This window comes from Cynocephalus volans, chromosome 4 (genome assembly GCF_027409185.1).
Source record: "Cynocephalus volans isolate mCynVol1 chromosome 4, mCynVol1.pri, whole genome shotgun sequence".
Taxonomy (NCBI): Eukaryota; Metazoa; Chordata; class Mammalia; order Dermoptera; family Cynocephalidae; genus Cynocephalus; species Cynocephalus volans.
Window position 1 is genome coordinate 16,925,128 of NC_084463.1, and position 21,723 is coordinate 16,946,850.

General features: G+C 48.1%; 1 protein-coding gene across 1 annotated transcript in view; it reads left to right on the top strand.

Annotated features, from left to right (window-relative positions):
• GRIK4 (glutamate ionotropic receptor kainate type subunit 4) overlaps nucleotides 1–21,723 on the top strand; it is a 307,828-nt gene that overhangs the window by 188,502 nt on the left and 97,603 nt on the right. Inside the window, exons 7-9 of the mRNA XM_063093085.1 lie at nucleotides 2,782–2,943; nucleotides 13,007–13,159; nucleotides 14,052–14,156. Of these exons, the coding sequence (XP_062949155.1) occupies nucleotides 2,782–2,943; nucleotides 13,007–13,159; nucleotides 14,052–14,156 (420 nt within the window). The remainder of the gene's footprint in view (nucleotides 1–2,781; nucleotides 2,944–13,006; nucleotides 13,160–14,051; nucleotides 14,157–21,723) is intronic.

Below are 21,723 nucleotides of genomic sequence, written 5' to 3' on the forward strand. Positions count from 1 at the left end.
TGGTCAGCTGTTTCCCATATTCTTTTAGAAAATAGCCTTCAATAGCAGCAGGAGAGACTAAGTTTAGACATAAGGAAGAATTTCCTGACTATATAGATACTTAGAGAGTAGAACGTTAGAATGTCCTGGGAAATTGTAAAGGATCATAATATTCCCTTTCTAGTCCTTTGACAAGCTCTCCCATGGGTCATTATAAATAGAATGAATTATCAAGGAAGCTTCTGGAATCTTTTTATCTTAAAGGGCCTTTGAAAGTAGGATATAATTGAGAGATAAGAAGGTAGGAATTAAAAGGCAGGAAGATGGACTAGCTGGATATACTGTCTCTAAGTGTCTATAGTTGACCCATTCATTCTTACTCTGCTCAGAACATGTGTTTAAAGGAAACACCTTGCTAACTCGGGTTTCCAAGACAAGTGGAACTAAAGAAGTAGAGGGCCAGAGCTGCCAAGATCTCTTGGTCATATTTCAGTAACTATTATAATTGACCACTTCTCATTTGCCGAGACATGATGCTAAGCCTTCGCATACAACGCACTTGTTCCTTGAAACAACCTATGAGGTTCCTTATATTATTGCTCGCATTTTACAAAATGAGGACCTGAATCCCAGAAAGGTTAAAGATCTTGCTGCAGGTCACACAGTCAGTGTGGTGCAGAAGCTGGTTTTGAACACTGAAGCCCATGTCCGCGATATCCCCTCTGCTGCCACTATGAGTCTGTGGACATCCAAGACATCAGGGCTTCCTTGTAATGGGCCTCATCCATCGTGCATGTGGGGAGAGGACAGAGGTGGGGTGATGTGTTTGCCCACACTGACAAGGAAGCCAGGGGAAAGAGGACGTTTTTCAGCCCCCACCAACTATGGCCAGTGAGGCCCCTTGACTTCCTGACAACAGCCTGGCTCTGCACCCCAGTCACCTCACCCTTGCCAAATGCATCTCTTCTCATTAACCATCTGCCCCCTCATGCCCGCTGATAGCCACCCACTATCAGCTGCTCTGTTAGAGAGATGGGAGATAATATCAGCTTATGAATCAGTGCATCCTTTGGCACATCCGTGTTCCCCTAATGGGAATGTGACAGGATCCAAAATACACTGAATCCTCATCCGACTCCACTCCGTCAGGGGTTGGTGTTTCCAGAGGCGTCTTTGTAACTGCAGTCTGCTAGCTGAATCTAATGAGGCCGGGCTCTGGGCAGGCGAGCTCAGGCCTGCAGCCCGAGGCCTTGGCGGGCCATAGATGTGAGTGAGTGTGCAGGTGAGGGGCCAGCAGCCTGCAGAGGTGAAGTCTTCAGGAAGTAGCATTTCTGCCTGGCCAGAACGTAAGTCCAAGGCACCTGTCATCTGTCACGTCAGGCTGAGTGGCTGCTGGGTGAGTCCTAGGGTCTGTAAATACTGTGTGCTGTGCACGAGGCACTTGGAATGAACGTGTGACGAATGTGGCTAGTGAGAGAAGATGGCCTAGCCTGCATTTGAAGGCATTTCTCTAGGAGTGGGGATCAGCGAGCTGAAAAATCCACACTCTCTTGCCTGGTTTCCCTGTATAGGACCGAGGGAGGCCTTGGAGATCCAGGGCTTTGAGCTCAGAGAAGGATGCTGTTTCTCTCTGTAATACCAACCAGCCTCAATGGCACCCACATCTGCAGGCTAACTCTTGGCCCTGGCCAGGTGATTGGATAAGGACCATAGGTTGCTGGGAGAACTCCCTAGAGCTTCTAAATGTGACCACCCCAGATGGGGTTTCTCTGCCTCATGTAAAGTAGCAGATCCTCACTCTCACCTGCCATAGCGATCTGAAATGATCAGGAATGTATTTCTTTCCTTACTCTCTCTTCCACTAACCTGCAACAGCAAGTGTATCTCTCTTACTCATCTCCTCTGTCCCTAGAACAGTGTCTGACACATGATAAACACTTAAATATTTATTAAATGAATGAGAAAAAAATGGTAAGTGAAGACACAACCCTACCTGCAGACCTTCAAGTGGAGAGTCTTTGAAAGCAAACTTGATTTTGGTGCTCCTCTGCTGACAGTCCCCTTGGTCCCACCACCTGCAGGGCAAAGTGCAAGCTGCTATCCTGACATCCTGGTCCTTATGCTCTGGCCCCTGCTGACTATCAGCTCCACTTCTCACCTTTCCTCCCCCAGGCCCATGTACCCTGTCACACTTTGGATGCACAAGACTTAGGCACTTCTGCAAATGCAAACTCCTGGGCCTCAGCTCCAGAGATGTAGATTCAGGTGGTGTGAGCTGGGTTGCAGAATTCCTTGCTTTTTAAAAAGAAACCCGAGTGATTCTGATGGTAGATCCCACTTTTGAGGAGTGATGAAGTACCCCACGGGCAGCTCACTGAAAGGGCCACATGCTATCTGACCTCCGTGCCTTTGTATACATGGGGATTTCTGGCTGGAATAGCCTTTGTTTGTCCACATTTTCCACCTAGAACGTGCCTGTACATCCTTCGAGACAGCACAAGCGTCAGCCCTTCTGTGGACACAGTGCTGCCTCTACCAGGCACACACGTTGTTTCTGTCTGTCTCTATCCGGGACATCTAGTATAATCCTTGCTTAGAGATCATTCTGCTTATTTCCCCCTGTCCCAATACTGTGAGTCCCAGGAATAATACTCTTAGTTATCTCTGGACCCCTAGTACCCAGCAGAGTGTCTAGTGTCTTTGGACTAGAATGAGGTACCTAGATGTGCTCCAGCAAAGTCCCTCCCTCACTTCATCACTTCCTAACTACGTTCTGTATTTCTGGCTGCTGGGTCTTTCCAGGAGTTCTCACTCCAGAGAATGGACAGCCTTGTGGATGATCGTGTCAACATCCTGGGATTTTCCATATTCAACCAATCCCATGCTTTCTTCCAAGAGTTTTCCCAGAGCCTCAACCAGTCCTGGCAGGAGAACTGTGACCACGTGCCCTTCACTGGGCCTGCGGTAAGTACCCAGCAGAGCTCCTCCCTGGTGCCCCTTCGCCTCCACACACACGCCCTCTGTGGGCCAACCTTTGGGCAACAAGCCCTCCTGCAGTCCAGCCTTCTCCCTTCTCCAGTCCCAGCTGGAAAAGAGATGTACAGAGGTGCTGGGAAGTGGCTACAGGTGATGAGGTTTGGGAAGCAGCGAGCTGTAGAACAGGCTTGGCTGAGAAGACGGCGGGAGGGAGTTGTGCGTAGGCACCGACTTGTGATTTAGTGATGTCTGCAAGTCTCCTGTGGCCGGACTCTGATAATGCTGTTTCTGAGAACTACCTGGAGTTTAGGATACAAGAGTCTTACTATCGGAAGGGCCTTTTAGCTGATCTGCTTCCTCATTTTTCAGATAAGGAAACTGAAGCCCCACCTGGGAATGGGGTGGGGTGTTTGGGATGTGAAGGTCTTGTTCAAGGACAAACACCAAGCCTTTTGCAGGGTGAGACTAAGATCCTGAGACTCCTGGGTTCTGGTCCAGTGCTCTTTCCTTCCCACTGGGCCACTTCCCCAGTAGGAGCACATCCAGAGAGGCCCCCTCTCTGCCTCCCCCACATTCCTCCTCTCTGCAGTTTCCTCCCTGCTGTGTGTGTGATGGAAGCACACCTTTCCCTGGACGCTTTTCATTGGGTCAGATGTTCTCACTCTATGGGGCAGGTCAAGTTTCTCTGCTTGTGTCCATTTGTTGAAAGGCAAGTTCTTAGGAGACTAGGGTTGTGCAGCTTTCTATGCCTGGTCCTAGCCATGTTACACACATTGCTTCATTTTAAAAAGCCCCATGAGGCAGCCTGTGTGATGCTCACGACAACTTTCCGAGGCAACTACTGCCAATATCTCCATTTTACAGATGATAGAATTGAGGCCCTGGAAGGTTCAGTGAATAGCCCAGGGTCACACACCTAGTATGCAGAGGAACCGAGTCATACGGCCTTACAGTTTATATTTTTAACCACGAAGCCAGTTTGCCTTTCTCTAGGTCCATTGTTTCCTTCCTACACTGTACTGTGATTGGGCCTAGCAAAATGAAAGTAGTTAATAGGTATTCATTGAATGAATGAATGAGTGTCAGGTGGAATGATGAGTTTGAGATGGAAAGAAATGGAAAAGAATTGGGCCTAGGATATGATAATGGGATTGGGACCCTCCTGGAGGGGGAAGTTCTCTGGTGAGCTTTTAAAATAGGAGTGATACCTATCTTTTTTTTTTTTTTTTTTTTTTGTGATACCTATCTTTGATATGATATTGTTGCTACCACTGAGAGGCAAAGGCATATCTGGACATCTGCACACATGGGCATCTAATTAGTGCTTCAGTATTCCAGTGTGGGCCTGCTGAAGGAAGAGTGTGGACATAGTGATCTTTCACAAAACTCTGTCATTATAATTGTGTAGTCTGGTGGAAATCTTAGGAAGGAAAGGGTAGCTAAGGGAGTCAGAGCTCATGAAAAGCCCAGGAAGCTTTGATCCAGTTAACTAGACAGGAGAAGGGGGTTTGAGAAAGGAGTTTCATGGAAGGCTTATGGGGTACATCCCAACAAGCAATTTTAGACCTGAAAGAAATGAAAATCCACAGGAAGGATTTGTGTGTGTGCAGGGCAGGGCATCTGAAGGAAGGATGTCTTCACCCCCATTAGATGGATTGAGGGACATCTTCAAGCATGGTGTCATGTGCAGGAGCAGACTCACCCCCCCGGCAGGAATGCAATCCCTGTTCTCCTGCTTGAGTCTGCAGTTCTTGCAGTCGTTGCTCTAATATTCTAATGAGGTGCTGATGAACTTGAAAGGCTCACAGCACAGTATCAGGAAAAGAAAAAAAATCTGCTCCTCCTCTCCAACCCAAACTTACCACGTTTGGCATCTGGCCTAGTGAAATAAAAGGTCCCTGTGCTATCTTTCCAATTTCTCTCTGAGCATATCTGCCCATGCATTAATGCTCACATTGGCCATGAGCAAGCAGAGGAAAGGCCCTTGGTTGCAAGTGGGATCCTTTGTAAGGATCTGACACAAAGGCCAGGCAGTGCCTTTCACAGAGCTGCAGGGCCAGCTCTGGCTGTGGTCAGACATGCTGAAAAGCCCACTGGCCTTGGAGGCACAGGGCCTGGATTCAAATACTGGCCTTGCCATTTTCTTGCTGTGTAATCTTAGGTAGTTAAAAACCCCCCTCTTTATCTGTAATATCTGTTCTTTATCTGTAATTTCAGGCTAATTATGCTCGACCATCTTAGAGGGTTGTTGTGAAGATAAAATGGGATATGATCCTATCTTCAGTTCACAGTTATTCATTGAATACATTTCTTTAACAACCTATATGCCAGATGCTGGGATAGGCGTTAGTAAATATATCAGGTAGCTTTAGCTACATAAATGCTGTATAACAAGAAACCACAGAATCTCACTGGCATGCCGCAATACACATTCATCAGCTCATGCATCTGAGGGTCAGCTAGGGACCAGCTCATCTAAGCTGGGCAGCTCTGCTCATCTGGCTGAGCTCACTCTACAGATATGGGTTGGCTGATCTAGACTGGGCCTTTCACCCTGCCCCTAGAACAGTGGGCCATCCTGGCATATTCTCATGGTGATGGCCAAGGGACGGCAAAGCAAGTGGAAACACACAAGACCTCTGAGTCTCAGCCTGCCAGAACAGGCACACTGTGACTTCCACCTCACTGTGTTGGCCTGGGACAGTCACACAGACAAACTCAAAGTTAGGGAGTGAGCAAATGTACGCTACCGTTTTGGAGGGAAAAAATGCAAAGTCACATGGCAAAGGGCCTGAATGCCAGGATACGGGGTGGGCTGAAGGATTGGGGCCCACCGTGCAGTCTGTACGGTTCAGAAGAGCTGAAGCCATTGTCCTCCAGGGTGTCCTCCACTTCTAGGAAATCAGCTCCTACAGGGGTGCTGCTCTTGCAGAAGCAGAGGGAAGCCCCGAGTGCTGCCCAGGGAGGACAAGGAAGAAAAGGAGGAAGCAAATAACTTACTGCTCATTCTCCATGTGCAAGATATGGGCAGGGCACAGGGTACCCTGGGTGGAACAGGGGCCATGTGTACCTGGCTCAGTGGCCTGGAGAGGATGTCTCACCATGGAGAAGCAGCCAGGGCAGTTCGGAAGACAGAAACCCTGACCTCACGTGTCTCCTTCCCTGCCCAGCCTCAGCCTCCCAAGGCCTCCGCATTTCTTCTCCCCAAGAATGTCTGGAGGGTATTCAGTGGGTGGGGATGTTCTCTGGAGGCTGTCCTGTGGGGGTGCAGATGAGAGTGATGGTGGAGAATCAGTGCCAGCTGAGCCTAGAACTGCTCCCTGTGCTTGCTCCCGGACACGGGTTCTACCCCAGTCAGCCTGCTCTCAGCCAAGCCCCTTTGGTTTTCTTGCCAACAAAATGGACAAGTGTTCTTTCTTGCTAAGGGGGAGGAAGGTGTTACAGACTCTCACCTGAAAGAGTGTGGAAAGGAAGCTCACAGCAGTGACAATGACAACAAATCTCTCTCAAGGCGTCTCACTTTAGCAGCTACCTTTTGAAAAGCAGCACCTCTTCCTGTCTCTTTTGGGGCTGAGAAATTTCCAGCATAAACGGCTCCGCTCTGTCAGGTTCTGGGGAGCTGGAAGGCGAGAGGAGTCAGTTCCAGGCTTTGCCTCCCGCATCGAGCATTCAGGAAAGGCTGCAACCAGCTCCTCCGCAGTGGGGACATTCCCTCTTTCCCTCCCTCTCCCCGCCTTCCTTGCTTTCTTCTCCTCTCCCCTGCTTTCCCCATCTCCTTCTCTTTCCTCTTCCTCATTCTTCCCTTTCTTCTGTCCCTCCTTTCTGTTTCTCCTTCTTTTCTACACTCAGTGTTCCCCACCCATTCCCCACTCTAGCATTTTCTTCTCTCCTTTTCCTTTTTCTCCCGACTTGTGTGCGAATCTCCCTCTTCTTCACCTTCCCACTCAGGCCTGCAGTATTCCAGGTGGAGCTTGCTGGAAAGGGACCCCAGTTCCAAGAGGACTGAGGGGAGTGGCTGAACTGAGAGGGAGCCCTGGGAGACAGCTCAGGCTGCCCACCTAGGCCGTGTTGCTGCTGGTTGACAGCAAGCCCCACTGGGCTTCCTGCCTGAGACGACACAGGCAGCAGTGTTGTGGTGGGGACACTTACCCACTGGTTTCACATGCCATTCCCATTAATCTTGCTGCAAAGAATGAAAATTGTGGAAAATCATTAAAATTACAGATGGCTAGATTAAGTAATTAGAATTTAGGCTAAAGCAGATGTTTGTAATTAAGTGTTTATTTCACTGAATAAAATCCAGATTGTAAGAACTATTCCATAAGATCTTAATGGCTCCTATTCTGGTATTATATTGGGGGGCAGAGTTTAAGCTACAGAAGTTCAGAGACAAATGGGCATCCAAGAGGATCCTGGGAATCCAGTCATCTGGGAGCTTGTGGAGAGACGAGGTTCCAGGTGTGTGTTTAGAGATATTCTTGTCTTTGTTTCAGGGGTGGGGGGAGGAGCTCAACCACAACTCTCAGAGTCAGAATTGACTCATCTTAATTTATACAGTTTTTCATTCCCCTAAACAATTTGCAAACAGCTCAAAAGAAAATAACAATGAAGAACCAAATGAAAATATAAAAACTAGAGAATTGAGGCTCCCTTGCCAAGCAACATTTTGATGCCAAGAAAGAAGAGAGGATTTTAAATGAGGATTGAGCCATTTGTGGGATTTAATATTTAGAAAGGATAGGGACAGGAGACACAAAGACAAGTCCTGGAGGCATGCACCCACAGACGGGAATGGAGGCCACACAGGACAGAAGGGGGATCGTAAAAGGAAAAGGAAATGGAACAGAAGACAAGGGAAGGGGCGGAAAAAAGTGGGGATGCCCCACCGACCCCAGGGGACAGAGGGTTTTTGTAACAGAAACCGCTTTCCCCTGACTACAGTCCCAGATGCCTTCCAGAGGTAAATTAGTAAATAATAGCAGAGGGAGAAAGCAATTAGGAGAGCAAAAAGATGCTTCCGGATGGAGATCTGAAACAAGATGGAAAAATTGATGAGGCAGAGAGATTACAGGTTCACACACCATCAGAGGTGAAACTGGGTGAAGGGAGGAAATTGGTGTCAGGGTGGAGGCTGGGGGGGGGGACACACTGGAGGAGTGAGGGATGGGAGGCAAGTTCTCAGTAGTTTGGAGGATGCAGGGGAGAGGCCTGGGCAGATTGCCAGGATCCTGCAAAAGGGGGTGTCCTGGTTATGGATGGAGGAACCTGGGGAGGCTGCACTGGGGAAGATGGTTGGGGCTTAGGAGGTGTCCGCTTGGTCAGCTTGATCAGCCCAGGCTAACCCATGAAGCCCAGAGTCTACTGGGGACATATCACCCATATCACCCCTCTGACAGTCACACATAGATGCAGAGGAGATGGGAACCTCGAGGATTTTCCTTCCACCCGCTCCCGCCCCCAGCACCCCTAGCTGGAGCTGTCATTACTAGAAGCACTCGAAGAATCTTGAAGGCCCTGGAGTTAGAGGTGCCAAAGAACATCGTGAACAGGCACACATGGATCTCTCAGCATCCGGATCATACACTAATAAGAAAGCATCAGCCAAGAAAACCGCATCCCAGACGGAGTGGGAAGAGTGACAACCATGTGGCAGGAAGAAGCTTGGGGCCGGGGGAGGATGCGAGAAATGGCACGGCGAGCTTCAGCGGCAAGTGTGCAGTGGCAGGGGCTCTTGGGGCCCAGCGTGCAGCCTCACGAGTTGGAGGAGGGGCCTTTAGAGAGCAGTGAGGCCCAGGCCTCTCTGGGGGCTGCTCAACTGTGCCCCGAGAGGAAAGGGATCCCCTGGGCCTTGGTACCAGTTAGCATGCTCTCAGCTTCCAGTAACAGAAACCCTGAATTAAAATGGCTTTTGCAAAAAAGGAAATGTGTTATCACATGGCATAGCAGGATTCCAGAGCGATGTGGTTGGAGACCCAGGTCCTTTCTGTCTCTGCTCTGTCACCCTTGGTGTCAACTTCATGCTCAGGCTGGAGTCAGGATGGCTGCAGCAGTTCTAGGCATCACATCCAGACAGAAATGTCCAGACGGGGAGGGAGAACTGTCTCTCTTAAGAGACAGGAGACTTTCCTGGGAAGCAGACCCCTCACTCCAGACCTCAGTTCATGTCTCGTTTGTCAGAATTGGGCCCCTTGCCAGTCCTGAATCACATATGGCAGAGGGGATGGGATGGTTCTTGAACGGCTCAGGCTCACCTGGGACCTGGGGCTGGGTCTTCCTCTGAAGCTCCTGGCAGCCTGGCGGAGGGGAGGATACCTAAACAGTGGGAGGAAAAGATGAAGAATGGGTCCTAGGTAGGCGACCAGGACAGGTGGCTCTTAACTAAAGGGCTAACAGGACAAAAAACCAGTCAGACCAGATCCTGCCCACCACCCTCCCTGCCCTGACCCTGGCCTGATAGTCCCATGCTCTGTTTGCCATTGAGAAGGTAACAGTCTCTGGAAGGATTGCCCCAAGCTGTCCTGGGAGGCCAGGCACACAAGTAAATCTGCTGGAGCAAAGATTCCAGGGCTTCTCAAGGGGAGCCTCGCTGTGCAGTGAGGTGGAGACAAAGCTGCAAAGAGGGAGGAGCCAGACCAGGGACGGGTGCTGGCCCTGCACTGTCTTGCTGTGTGACCTTGGGCAGGAGGAGAACTCCTTGAGCCTCAGTTTCCTCATCTGTAAAACAAGAGAGTCAGACTAGTTGATTTCTAAGACCCCTTCCAGTGGAAACACTCTGCAATTTTGGGAATCTTAGGATGGACAGATTAACTGGGAGGCAGGGGAGAAGGTGAGGCAGAGATTGGTTTACAGCATCACACTAATAGCCAAACTCAAGGGACCAGGATCCAGTATCAATAGGAGTAATCAAGTCCCCTCAGGCAATTGTTTGTCTAAGCTGGAAAGGGAGAGTCTGTACATTCCTAATTTCCATATGTCCTTTTGGCAAGGAAATGTGAGAGGCCCATTAATAATAGAGCCACATGCACTTGGGGGAAAGTGAATTATGTACAAAGGACAAGGACAGTTGTAGGCTTGCTGAGGAGCGTCAAGCGCCATGCAGGTGAGCCCTGAGTTGAGTGAAGGAGCTAAGGGGCCAGGGGATGGGGGGATGTGGAGAAGAGCATGGGAGATGATGGATGGGAGGGACTCAGAGGGCTGGCTGGTCAGCCCAGCTCAGCAGGACTGCAGAGGTTTCCACTGATCCTGGTCATGGGATTTGGGTGCCCTTATCTGCTTAGTCTTAGGTCACAAATGGCTTTGGGATCAGGGAACAGAAAGAGGGGAGATTGAACTGGGAAGGCAGGAGACTCGATGGAGTCCAAGGGGACTCAATGGCCTGGATGGATGTCTCTGTGGAGAATGGGGAAGTGTTAAGGTCTACGGTACCCGCCAGGTGGTAGGTGCTGAATATTAGTAGGAAGAAAGAAAAGAAACAGGAGAAGGAAAGGAAGAAGCAGCAAGAAGCAGCAAGAGAGGGAGGGAGAGCAGGAGAGCAAGGAGGAAAATACATGGCATGGTCCAGATGGTTCTGTGATACAGGTGAACTTGGACCAGAGCACAGAAACTATGTTGGCTATTTTTACCTATAGTTGCCTTTTAAAACAATTATCCAACATCAGGTCACCCAGTTCCCGTGACAGGCCTCCTGGCCCAACATGTAGCAAATCTGGGCAGGAAACAGGCAACCTGTCTAGCCTGTTTTCTGCCCTTGTCTCTCCCTGTCCTTACTGCAGCCCACAGCCTTAGTTCACCAATACCTGTTTCCTGAGCACCTGCTAACACCTGTGTGGACCTCAGGAATGCTGACCCCTGACACTTGCAGTTTACAGAGCACTTTTACAGACTTGCAAGGCAGGGATTCCTTCACAGATGCAGAAACAAGGTGCCCAGGATCACTCAGCACAGAGTTGAGGGATTGGGATCTAGACTCTGGGTTCGGTGTTTGTGCTTTCAGGCTTCCTCGACATCTTGCTGTTTTATGCTGCTTACACTGTCTGGAGAGCTTGACAAAACCCAAGGTTCAGCCTTGGAGGGGCTCCCTCCAGCCTTGGAGGGGCCGGGTCCCAGGGCCCAGCCAGGAAGGAGGAGAGTGGTGAGAAGTCCGTCACATAGGAGAGTGCTCTGCCAGCTCTCCCAAGGGTGTCTTCAGTTGAAACAGGAGGCTTGGAAGGGGCAGCTTTAAGCTGCCAGTGGTGGTGTACCATGCTCCGGTGAAGGGACTTACTTTGCAATGGGATCATGTATGGACTTCTAGCCCCCAACATCATTCTTCCCAGGAGGCCTCTGCCTGTCTTCCTGAGCCCCCCTCAGGGTCCCTGTGCAGGTAAATGACCATACAGTCATTATACTCAGTAGGTTTTTCTTATCAGGAACCTCATGTACTTTAACGCACCATAGTGCTAGTTTCCTCCTTAGACTGCACATTTCCCAAGGTCAAGGGTCTTCTGTTTTTCTACTCCCACCACCTCCAACCAAACACCTCAGCTTCCTCCTCCCCAAAGGCTGCAAACACTGAGTTAACTCATTGGGTAGTGGGCAGATTTCAGCCATGAGTTCATTCAGTTCATATCAAGAAATATGTCCTGGGAGCTGTCTTCGCCAGTTTTCTGTTGCTTATAACTGAGTACCTGAAACTGAGTAATCTGAAAAGAAATAAAATTTATTTCTTACAGTTTTTGAGGCTGGGAAGTCCAAGATCAAAGGGGCACTTCTGGTGAGGGCCTTCTTCCTGGTGGGTTCTTTCTGCGGAGTCTTGTGGCTCAGGTTATCAGATGGCCAGGGAGCAAGAGCACGCTGGTACACCTCTTCCTCTCTGTATAAAGCCATAGTTCTACTCCCACGATAACCCAATAATCCATGAGCAAATTAATCCGTTCATGGGGGAGAGCCCTCATGATCCCATCACCTCTTAAAGTCCCCACCTTTCAAATGCCATAGTCGGATTTTCCTCCCCTTAATACTGTATGTCAGACCCCATGCTCGATGCTGTGTGGCACACAGGGATTAAAGCCCTGCATGTCCCCTGCCCTAAAGAACTTGCAATTTCATAGGAAAGTTGCAAATATGGACACACAACTGCTCTGGCCTCTTCTCTGAATTTAAGGCCCTCTGCAGCATGATCCCTGCCCACGCATCTGACTTGCTGCTGCCGCCCCTCCCTCCAGCTGTGCTCCACACTCTCCACCCCTCAGTCTTTGCTCCTGCAGTTCTACCCTTTGCAGACCTCCCTCTCTGGCTGCTCCCCACCCCCATGTCCAATAACTCATCTATCAAAATTCTTCAGTGCTCAGTTCCAGTGCAGCATAAAATACTTTCTTGATCACCCAACTAGAATCCACCCCCCCCCACCACCACCACACAGGCCTTTGTGGGTCCACCTCACTCAGTCTCATGCTACCCTGATTTGTGTCCTGTCTCCCTGGCTCCTCCCTCCCCCATTCCACTATAATCTATCACAGGAACAAAGCCTTACTCATCTTCGAGCTTTGAACCTACCATGTGCTTCACACATATTCATCAAGTTGAACAGTACAAAGTAGTCTGTTGTAGTGGGTACATCTAGGAAGAAACAATATCATGTGGGTCTTCCAGGAGGAAGTGACCTTCAGCTGAGCCTCTTGGGATGGGCTTAGGGGAGTAGCCAGGTTCCTTCCCTCTTTCTGAGATAAGCAGCCCCACCCGCTTCTTGGGGATTCCTGGGAGCAATGGAAGTTGCTTGTTTCCCTAGAGCAAAGAGAGAAAAGGATACCCCTGAAATCATTTGGCCCCCAAAGGGTACCTTGATCATTTGGGCCCCAAACCAATCCCAGAGAAGTCTTTGCCAGCATTGTCTGCCCTGGGCGAGCACCTGGATGTTAGCCCAACAGGCGCTGGCCCGAGATGGAGGTGAGCCGAGGGCCATGGAGACCCGCTCCGGTTTCCTTTTCTTTTGCTTTTTCTTTTCTCCCTGTTCTTCCTCCCTTCCTGTACATCCATCACTTCCTCTCTCTGCCTGCTCCTTGGCCTCTCCCAGCTCTCCTCAGCCCTGCTGTTTGACGCCGTCTATGCTGTAGTGACCGCCGTGCAGGAGCTGAACCGGAGCCAGGAGATCGGAGTGAAGCCCCTGTCCTGCGGCTCGGCCCAAATCTGGCAGCACGGCACCAGCCTCATGAACTACCTGCGCATGGTGAGGGGCGGCAGAGGCCCTGTGGGGCTGTGCCTGCCTCATGGGCACGCTCAATTTAAGGCAAGAGCCACTCAACTCCAGGCTTCCATGGTAGATCACAGCCCCAGATAAAACAAGGACGTGTGGGGACCCCAGATGTGATCATGGGTCACATTTGTTCCCTAATCCCTGTAACCATTGAGAATCCATGACAAGTTTGTTCAGAAGGCAATGGCCCTTGAATGGTAGACTATTAAGGGTCCCTGAATTCCAGGCTTGGAACCTGGCCACTCTGCTCAGCAGTGGTCCCACTGAAGTTCTGCACAGCTGGGGAAGGGCAATGCTGCTGGAGACTGATCCCTCCAGGAGTTCTCGGAGTCCCTTAGGACTTCTAGCTTGGTGCTGGGTTTTCCCAGTGTCCTCCACTGGGAGGTGGATGGACATGGATCTCCACCTCACGAAGACAACATCTCCTGCTAGAGAAGCCTGGTGCTGAGTGTCTGGGATTATGTATTTACAGTCAAGTGTAGGGTCATCCTGACTTCTTGCAGACCTAGGGGTGGGTGAGCAACTACCCAAAGAGGATGAATGTTATTGACAGCCGAGGGTCCAGAGGAGGGGCAGAGGGGAGTCTGAGCTCAAGCTAGTATCATCACTTGTGTTGGTCTATGCAGCTGGCATGGGGTTATTGGGTGTGGGGCCTCCTTCTCCTACAGCCCTAGCCAAGTTGAATTGGCTCTAGAGACTTCACATTTGTCACCTCCATATGCTGTGGCTGGGGGGTGGGCAGGAGAATGGACCCTGGTGGCTTCCCGTCTCATGGGCATCCTTAGATACCTGTGTGGAATGCTTGCTTGGGGCCAGGTGGAACATGGAGCCTATTTGGTGCTGTAACTCACTCTCTCTTGGACAGGTAGAATTGGAAGGTCTCACCGGCCACATTGAATTCAACAGCAAAGGCCAGAGGTCCAATTATGCCTTGAAAATCCTACAGTTCACACGGAATGGCTTTCGGCAGGTAAGCCTAGCTGTGCTGCCCTGATGACAGATCCCTCTCTTTGTACCTTTCTCTATCCCCAGCCCATTTCTTCCACTCCTTGGTGCACAGGATGGCCTCCTGCTCTCAGGTCTCCCCAGGAATACAGGCTGCATCCTCGGTGGGATTCCTGGCCTGCAATGGCCTCCTGCCTTCCTGCCACCAGATCAGGCAGCATGGTTCAGGGACTGCACCCCAGACAAATACCACAAGGGAGGCAACCGTGCTTTGTGGGGTGAGAGGGGAGGCAAGCGGGTGTCAGGTAAGGAAGGAATTCCCAGGCTTTGTCTTTTGGATTATTCTCTTGCCTGAGTCTCACCCTAACCCCTGGAACCTGTGTTGGCCTCCAGGGAGCCTGCTGGTAAGGCGCAGATTGGTTCCATGTGGGCTGAGGAAGCCCTCAAGCATTGGAAAGGATGCCTGGTTCTCTCCCGTCAGCTCTTCTCTGAGCAGCCCACAGCTCCCGCCCCCGTGCCAGTCGCGCTCGCCTTTCCTGTCTGCCACCTGTCTGCTCCCATCATCTCAGGGATGCTCTGTCCTCCGTAGCTCCTTTCAGCTCCCCACCCCTTTTCTGTTCTCCATCAACCTTCTTATTCTCCTTTTCACTGGTCCTCTTCCATCAGAGGACACAGGGATTCTGACAGCCATTCCAAGCGTCTCTCTGAAGGTACCCCACGCTCCTCCTCACCCTAATAATCAACTCTATTATTTGATTAGCCCTTCTCCAACCTTAGAAAAGACTGGAATGTAGGAAGCTAGGCACTAACTCCAGCAGGAAGCGGGCACAGTGAAGAGCTTCCTGACTGTCGAGTGGCTAAACAAGGCAATGCACCTCGGAAGTGTCGCAGGATCGCCTTTTCCAGGAGGTTATGAAGAATCTCCATCTTCATCTTCATCACCATCATCGCCAGCACCACTATCGTCATCGTCACCGCCATCAGAGCAGCTTTCATTTATTAAGCACTTGCCATGGGCCTTATACCACATTAAGTGTGTGATAGGTATTTTCTCATTTATCCCTAAAAAATAGGCACTTTTTATTAATTCGCATTTTACACATGAGGAAACTGAGGCTCAGGGAGATTACTGATTTGTCCTTGAACAATTAATAAAGACAGAGCTGGTTTGGGGCCTAACCCTGTCTACCTCTAAAGCCCAAGTTCTTAACAGTTATGCCAAATTATGCATCCAAATCACCTTGGTAATTTGTTTAAAATGCAGATTTTTAGCCTCTGTATCCAACAGGAATCTGGCTGGATAGGCCTAGGGCAGGGCAGGAATGGACGCAGTCATCAAGCAGCCAAGGTGATTCTGAGAAACCCTACACCTTGGAGGCCCCGTCTTGTCAGCCTCCTGCTACTCTGTCCCCATGTCTAAGAAGCTCTGATGAGCCCTTTTCGTGAGTCCAGTGGAGTCCTTTGTGGGAGGCCAATGATTACTCTGGGCCACAAGACCAGGTCACCCTTCTTGGAAGATAACACAGTAAAAGGAAAGAGTCCCATGCAGAGAGAGGAGCCCTGGGTCCTGGTGCTGACTGTCGGCACCTCCTCACAGCTCCAGGGCCACACTGTCTTTAAGCAATGGCAGTAGGTACTGCTTTTCATAACTTCTCGAGTGGGGGCAGGGTTAGCTAGGCAGCCAGAAACTATGGGGATGGAGTATCACACAAACTGGTCATTTTATTATCTAATAGATCATTTACCCAGCACATATATACTATGTGTCAGGCACCATGCTGGGCCTGGAGAAACAAAGCAGAAAAAGACAGTCCCTGCACTGAGCAAGAGCTCACAATCTGGCAAAGGAGACTCCAGAAAACAGTAAGTGCAAATTTGGGTTATTAAACTCAGCTCGTGCCCTCAGGCTCATAATTCCCCGAACAAGCGAAGCTGCCAGCCTGTAGGGAAATTGTCAGGCAGACTTTTTCCCTGAGCCCCAGTACGCTTGGGGGATGTGAACTGATCAACATTCAATCATTCTTTCAAGAAATACTTGCTGGGTGCCTACTATCTGCCAGGCTCTCTTCTAGGTACAGGTTTTTAAAATGGAGAAAGTGTCTGCTTTGGTAGAGTGTATATTTTAGTGGGGGACAGATGACAGGGAAACCAATACATATATAACACTGTCAGCAGTGGTAAGTGTTCTGAGGGAAAATAAAACAGGGTAAGGAAAAGTGGTATTGAGATAATAATGACGGAAGAGCAGTCAGGAGAACATAATGCTCATGCCAAGCCCCAGACTGTGGAAAGCCTGATCTCAGGATCTGGAAAACTCCCCGTGGACCTTGGTCCTGCTTTACTAGTGCTCCCCAGAAAGAGCAGACTTCCAGCACCCCTTCCACCAAGCGACACCTACTGTGGCAGAGTTGACTGGTGACCTTGATCCCGCCCTCCACTTGAACAACAGCTGATTAGGCTCAAAGTACCTCTTCACCTTAATTCTGCTTCTCCAGCAGCTGCTACTCAAGCTGGCTTTTGCCAGCTGTGAGGCCACAGGATTGCCCGAGTCATTAAGACACAGCGTCATCGACCACCAGCCCCCTCCCTGCAGCCCCCAGCTCAGCCCAGCCCTGCGCAGCAAGGGACTGTGCCCTGAGGCACCCTCAGTAGCCGCCGCTGCTCCTTCATTAGCAGCACACAACAGGGTGCAGGACAAGCTTCTCAAACGGAGCTGTGCACAAGAATGACCAGTGGAGCAGCTTTAAATTGTACATTCCCATGATCGATTCCGATTTAGTAAAGCTGGTAACTTCCAGGAATCTTCACACTTTTAACTAGAACCCATACTGATGATGATAATGCAGTTAGTGCACAGACTACCCTTCCACAAACACTGCCGTAGCCCAAGAGTGTAAGTGAACTGCAGCCTCTGTGCGGAGAATTTCTTGTTTGACCTCCCTGTATCCCACCCCATCTTTTTGAGCTAATGTTGAATGGACTCTGCTGTGGAAGTGACCATTAAAGAGGATGATGTTTTTGACCTTCAGCTATGGGACGTATACTTTGATTGGACTTACAAAGTGGATGGCGATTATCCTCCCTATTACCCATTTTTCTTCAACAAATCTGGCGACTGTCCTGCTGCTTTCCCGTCTGGTTCAGGGGCCGTGAGTACTAAGTGAAAATCATGCAGGCTGTGTCGTGGGCACAGATGTGGCTTTGCAGTGCTAGTCCCCAGCTCCCATCCCAATCACCACCCAGTCTCTGCCTCTTGACAGGTGTCCTTCCCCTGCTTATTACAGGATGAAGAAATGGTCTAGGGAGTGATAATTAATCAGGCTCCTCTTCCAGGGTGGGAGGAATGTCACTATCTGTGCTCTAATATCCTCCCGATTCCATCCAAGGTGACGCTGGCAGGGGAGGGTAGAGTGACAAGGAGCAGGGGAAATAACATGTTTTGCATTCCTGATACCACATAGGCACTTTGCACAGATCACTTCCAATCTGGAGGACAGCCCTTCAAGGCAGATGAATTCCCATTTCACAAATAAGAAAACTGAAGCTCAGGGAGGGTAAGAAACTTGGCCCCAGTCCCACTACTAGCAAGGACTGCAGGCAGAGATGGAATTTGCACTCAGGTTTGTCCAACTCCAAAGCCCATGCTCTTGGGTCTCCCAGTCTTGGTTTTTCTTCACTTTTCTGGAATCCCTAAACTCCCAAATCAAAACACTTTACCCAGGTCTGTTGCTTTGCTGCCACCTGCTGCAAACAAGGATGGCTCCTGGTTCCTAATGACCCACTGGGCTGGGCTTTCTCTAGTAATGGCATCTTCTCATTTAGATTTGGTTTTATTCTCTCTTCTCCTGTTTGGGCGAGTGACTATTTAAGAGCTGGTTTTGATTATTTAGAAAGCACCACGCAGGGGCCCAGTGGGTTGTAACTGGTAAAATGTCTAAACCAAATACCGTATTCCCTGCTGGTGGCTGATTAAAAGATTATTACCATTTAAAAAATAATCTTTCAGAATTCAGGGTTATTTCTTACCATTTAAAAAATTACCATTTTGATTCTGTTTGGAGAAGGTTTTCCATCCTGGGACTCTATGGAGCTTCCACTGGAGCCTGTTTGGTGGAAAATTTCCCTGTGATGTCCTGTAAGTGACACCACTGAGCCTGGGACCACCTCCCAATTACTTATTTATGGACATAGAAGTGGACAGTATTGCTTTGGCTCCATCCCCCAGTTTTTGTCTGTGTAAGCTCTCCATTCTCCATCTCATACTTCCCCTTCTCATCCTCCAGAAGATGTCCTGGGTAGCATTAGAATACCATAGTCTCCCTTCCTGATTTGGGAGAAATCCTTTTTGGAAGAGGCTAGGAAAAAAAAAAAGAAAAAGAAACACGGCATTGGAAGGCCCTTAATTTCCTTCATTTAACTTGGTCTAAAGATCAGAGATTTCGAGCAGCCCCGAAGCGACTTTGTCAGCTGTAATAGGATGAGCACACCTTTCATCTGAAGATCGGAAATGGCTTAACAGGCTCTAATTAAACCTTCGGGGTTTGACATTCCTACTTAAAGATGCAGATCTAAATTTTTCGTGATCATGGTATCTCCCCTGCCAGGTAAGTATTAGATCTAAATTTTTCTATTGGCTTACTGTATAGCACAGTAGGGGTACCTCAGTTTTCTTCCTCTGGTAACCCTGCAACATTTGGTTGAAACCAGATTTGCATGGCACTTTCTTATGCTTGCCTGTGGTTATATAGATAGCTGGCTCTGCTGACATCATAATAATAGCTAACATTTATTGTCGCCTACGTGATGTACTGTGTTGGGTGGTGTATTTAAAACTTCTCATCCTTTCATCAACCCTGCGTGAAAACTATTCTGTCATCTTGTAGGTGAATAAACAGCGACAGAGAGAGAGGGAAAGTGACGTATCCATATTCATACAGCCAGTAAGCACCACACTTGAGTCTGCGTCTAGCTGTCTTCCAAGTCTAAGGCCTTTCCACTATGCAATGTTGTCCCAGAACATGTTGGAGGAGACCTTCATGGAGACCTCATTTAATCTTCCAGCTCAGTGCAAGAATGTTCTCCACCATGCCCCTGAGAGAGACAGTCACTCAGCCTCCCCTTGAGCATGTCCTGGGCTACGGAGTTCATTGCCTTTCAAGGGGCACATTTTGAATTCTTCCAGGCACTGGGTCAAAATCTGCCTCCTAATTCTTTTTTTTTTTTTTACCAACAGGTAGCAATTTGCTCTCAAAACATTCAACAACAACAAAAAGCTTTACAGTTTGTACCTTTTCAAAATAAACGTAAAATATACAAAGGAAAAAAGAAAAAAGAGCATATCCCTAAATTGTCTTTAGACCAAGAGGAAATAAAAATTAAAATGATAATTAATAGGAAACAGGGATAGCCTTAGGCAGTACTTTTCTATTATTAGCCTGGATACCAAGTGTGTTAAGATTAGCTCAGTAATCTTTACATTTATAGTCTTTAAAAAAAATTTTTTTTATTTTTTTATTTTTTTATTTTTTATTTTTTCTTAATTTTATTTTGTCAATATACAATGTGGTTGATTATTGTGGCCCATTACCGAAACCTCCCTCCCTCCTCCCTCTCCCCCCTCCCTCCCAACAATGTCCTTTCTGTTTGCTTGTTGTATCAACTTCAAGGAATTATAGTTGTTATGTCTCCCCCCCCCCCCCGGTTTTTTTTTTTGTGTGTGTGTGTGTGTGTGTGTGTGTGTGTGTGAATTTATTTATTTACTTTTAGCTCCCACCAATAAGTGAGAACATGTGGTATTTCTCTTTCTGTGCCTGACTTGTTTCACTTAATATAATTCTCTCAAGGTCTATCCATGTTGTTGCAAATGGCAGTATTTCATTTGTTTTTATAGCTGAGTAGTATTCCATTGTGTAGATGTACCACATTTTCTGTATCCACTCATCTGATGATGGACATTTGGGCTGGTTCCAACTCTCGGCTATTGTAAAGAGTGCTGAGATGAACATTGGGGAACAGGTATACCTTTGACTTGATGATTTCCATTCCTCTGGGTATATTCCCAACAGTGGGATAGCTGGGTCATATGGCAGATCTGTCTGCAATTGTTTGAGGAACCTCCATACCGTTTTCCATAGAGGCTGCACCATTTTGCAGTCCCACCAACAATGTATGAGAGTTCCTTTTTCTCTGCAACCTCGCCAGCATTTATTGTTCAGAGTCTTTTGGATTTTAGCCATCCTAACTGGGGTGAGATGGTATCTCAGTGTAGTTTTGATTTGCATTTCCCAGATGCTGAGTGATGTTGAGCATTTTTTCATATGTCTGTTGGCCATTTGTATATCTTCCTTAGAGAAATGCCTACTTAGCTCTTTTGCCCATTTTTTAATTGGGTTGCTTGTTTTTTTCTTGTAAAGTTGTTTGAGTTCCTTGTATATTCTGGATATTAATCCTTTGTCAGATGTATATTTTGCAAATATTTTCTCCCACTCTGTTGGTTGTCTTTTAACTCTGTTAATTGTTTCTTTTGCTGTGCAAAAGCTCTTTAGTTTGATATAATCCCATTTGTTTATTTTTCCTTTGGTTGCCCGTGCTTTTGGGGTCATATTCATGAAGTCTGTGTCCAGTCCTATTTCCTGAGTGTCTCTCCTATGTTTTCTTTAAGAAGTTTTATCATTTCAGGGTTTATATTTAATTCTTTAATCCATTTTGAGTTGACTTTAGTGTATGGTGAAAGGTGTGGGTCTAGTTTCATTCTCCTGCATATTGATATCCAGTTCTCCCAGCACCATTTGCTAAAGAGGCAGTCTCTTCCCCAGTGTATAGGCTTGGTGCCTTTGTCAAAGATCAGATAGCTGTAGGTGTGTGGGTTGATTTCTGGATTCTCTATTCTATTCCATTGGTCAGTGTGTCTGTTTTTATGCCAGTACCATACTGTTTTGGTTATTATAGCTTTGTAGTATAGTTTAAAGTCAGGTAGTGTTATGCCTCCAGCTTTATTTTTTTTGCTCAGCGTTGCTTTGGCTATGCATGGTCTTTTGTTATTCCATATAAATGTCTGGATAGTTCTTTCCATTTCTGAGAAAAATGTCTTTGGAATGTTGATGGGGATTGCATTAAATTTGTATATCACTTTGGGTAGTATGGACATTTTCACTATGTTGATTCTTCCAATCCAAGAGCATGGGATATCTTTCCATCTTCTTGTATCCTCTCTAATTTCTCTCAGCAGTGGTTTGTAGTTCTCTTTATAGAGATTTTTCACATCCTTGGTTAACTCAATTCCTAAGTATTTTATATTTTTGGTGGCTATTGTAAATGGGCAGGCTTTCTTGATTTCTCGTTCTGCACGTTCACTATTGGAGAAAAGAAATGCTACTGATTTTTGTGTGTTGATTTTGTATCCTACTACTGTGCTGAAGTCATTTATCACCTCCAAGAGTTTTTTTGTAGAGGCTTTAGGCTGTTCGATATATAGGATCATGTCATCTGGAAACAGGGATGGTTTGACTTCATCTTTTCCAATCTGGATGCCCTTTATTTCCTTCTCTTCTCTGATTGCTCTGGCTAGTACTTCCAACACTATGTTGAATAGG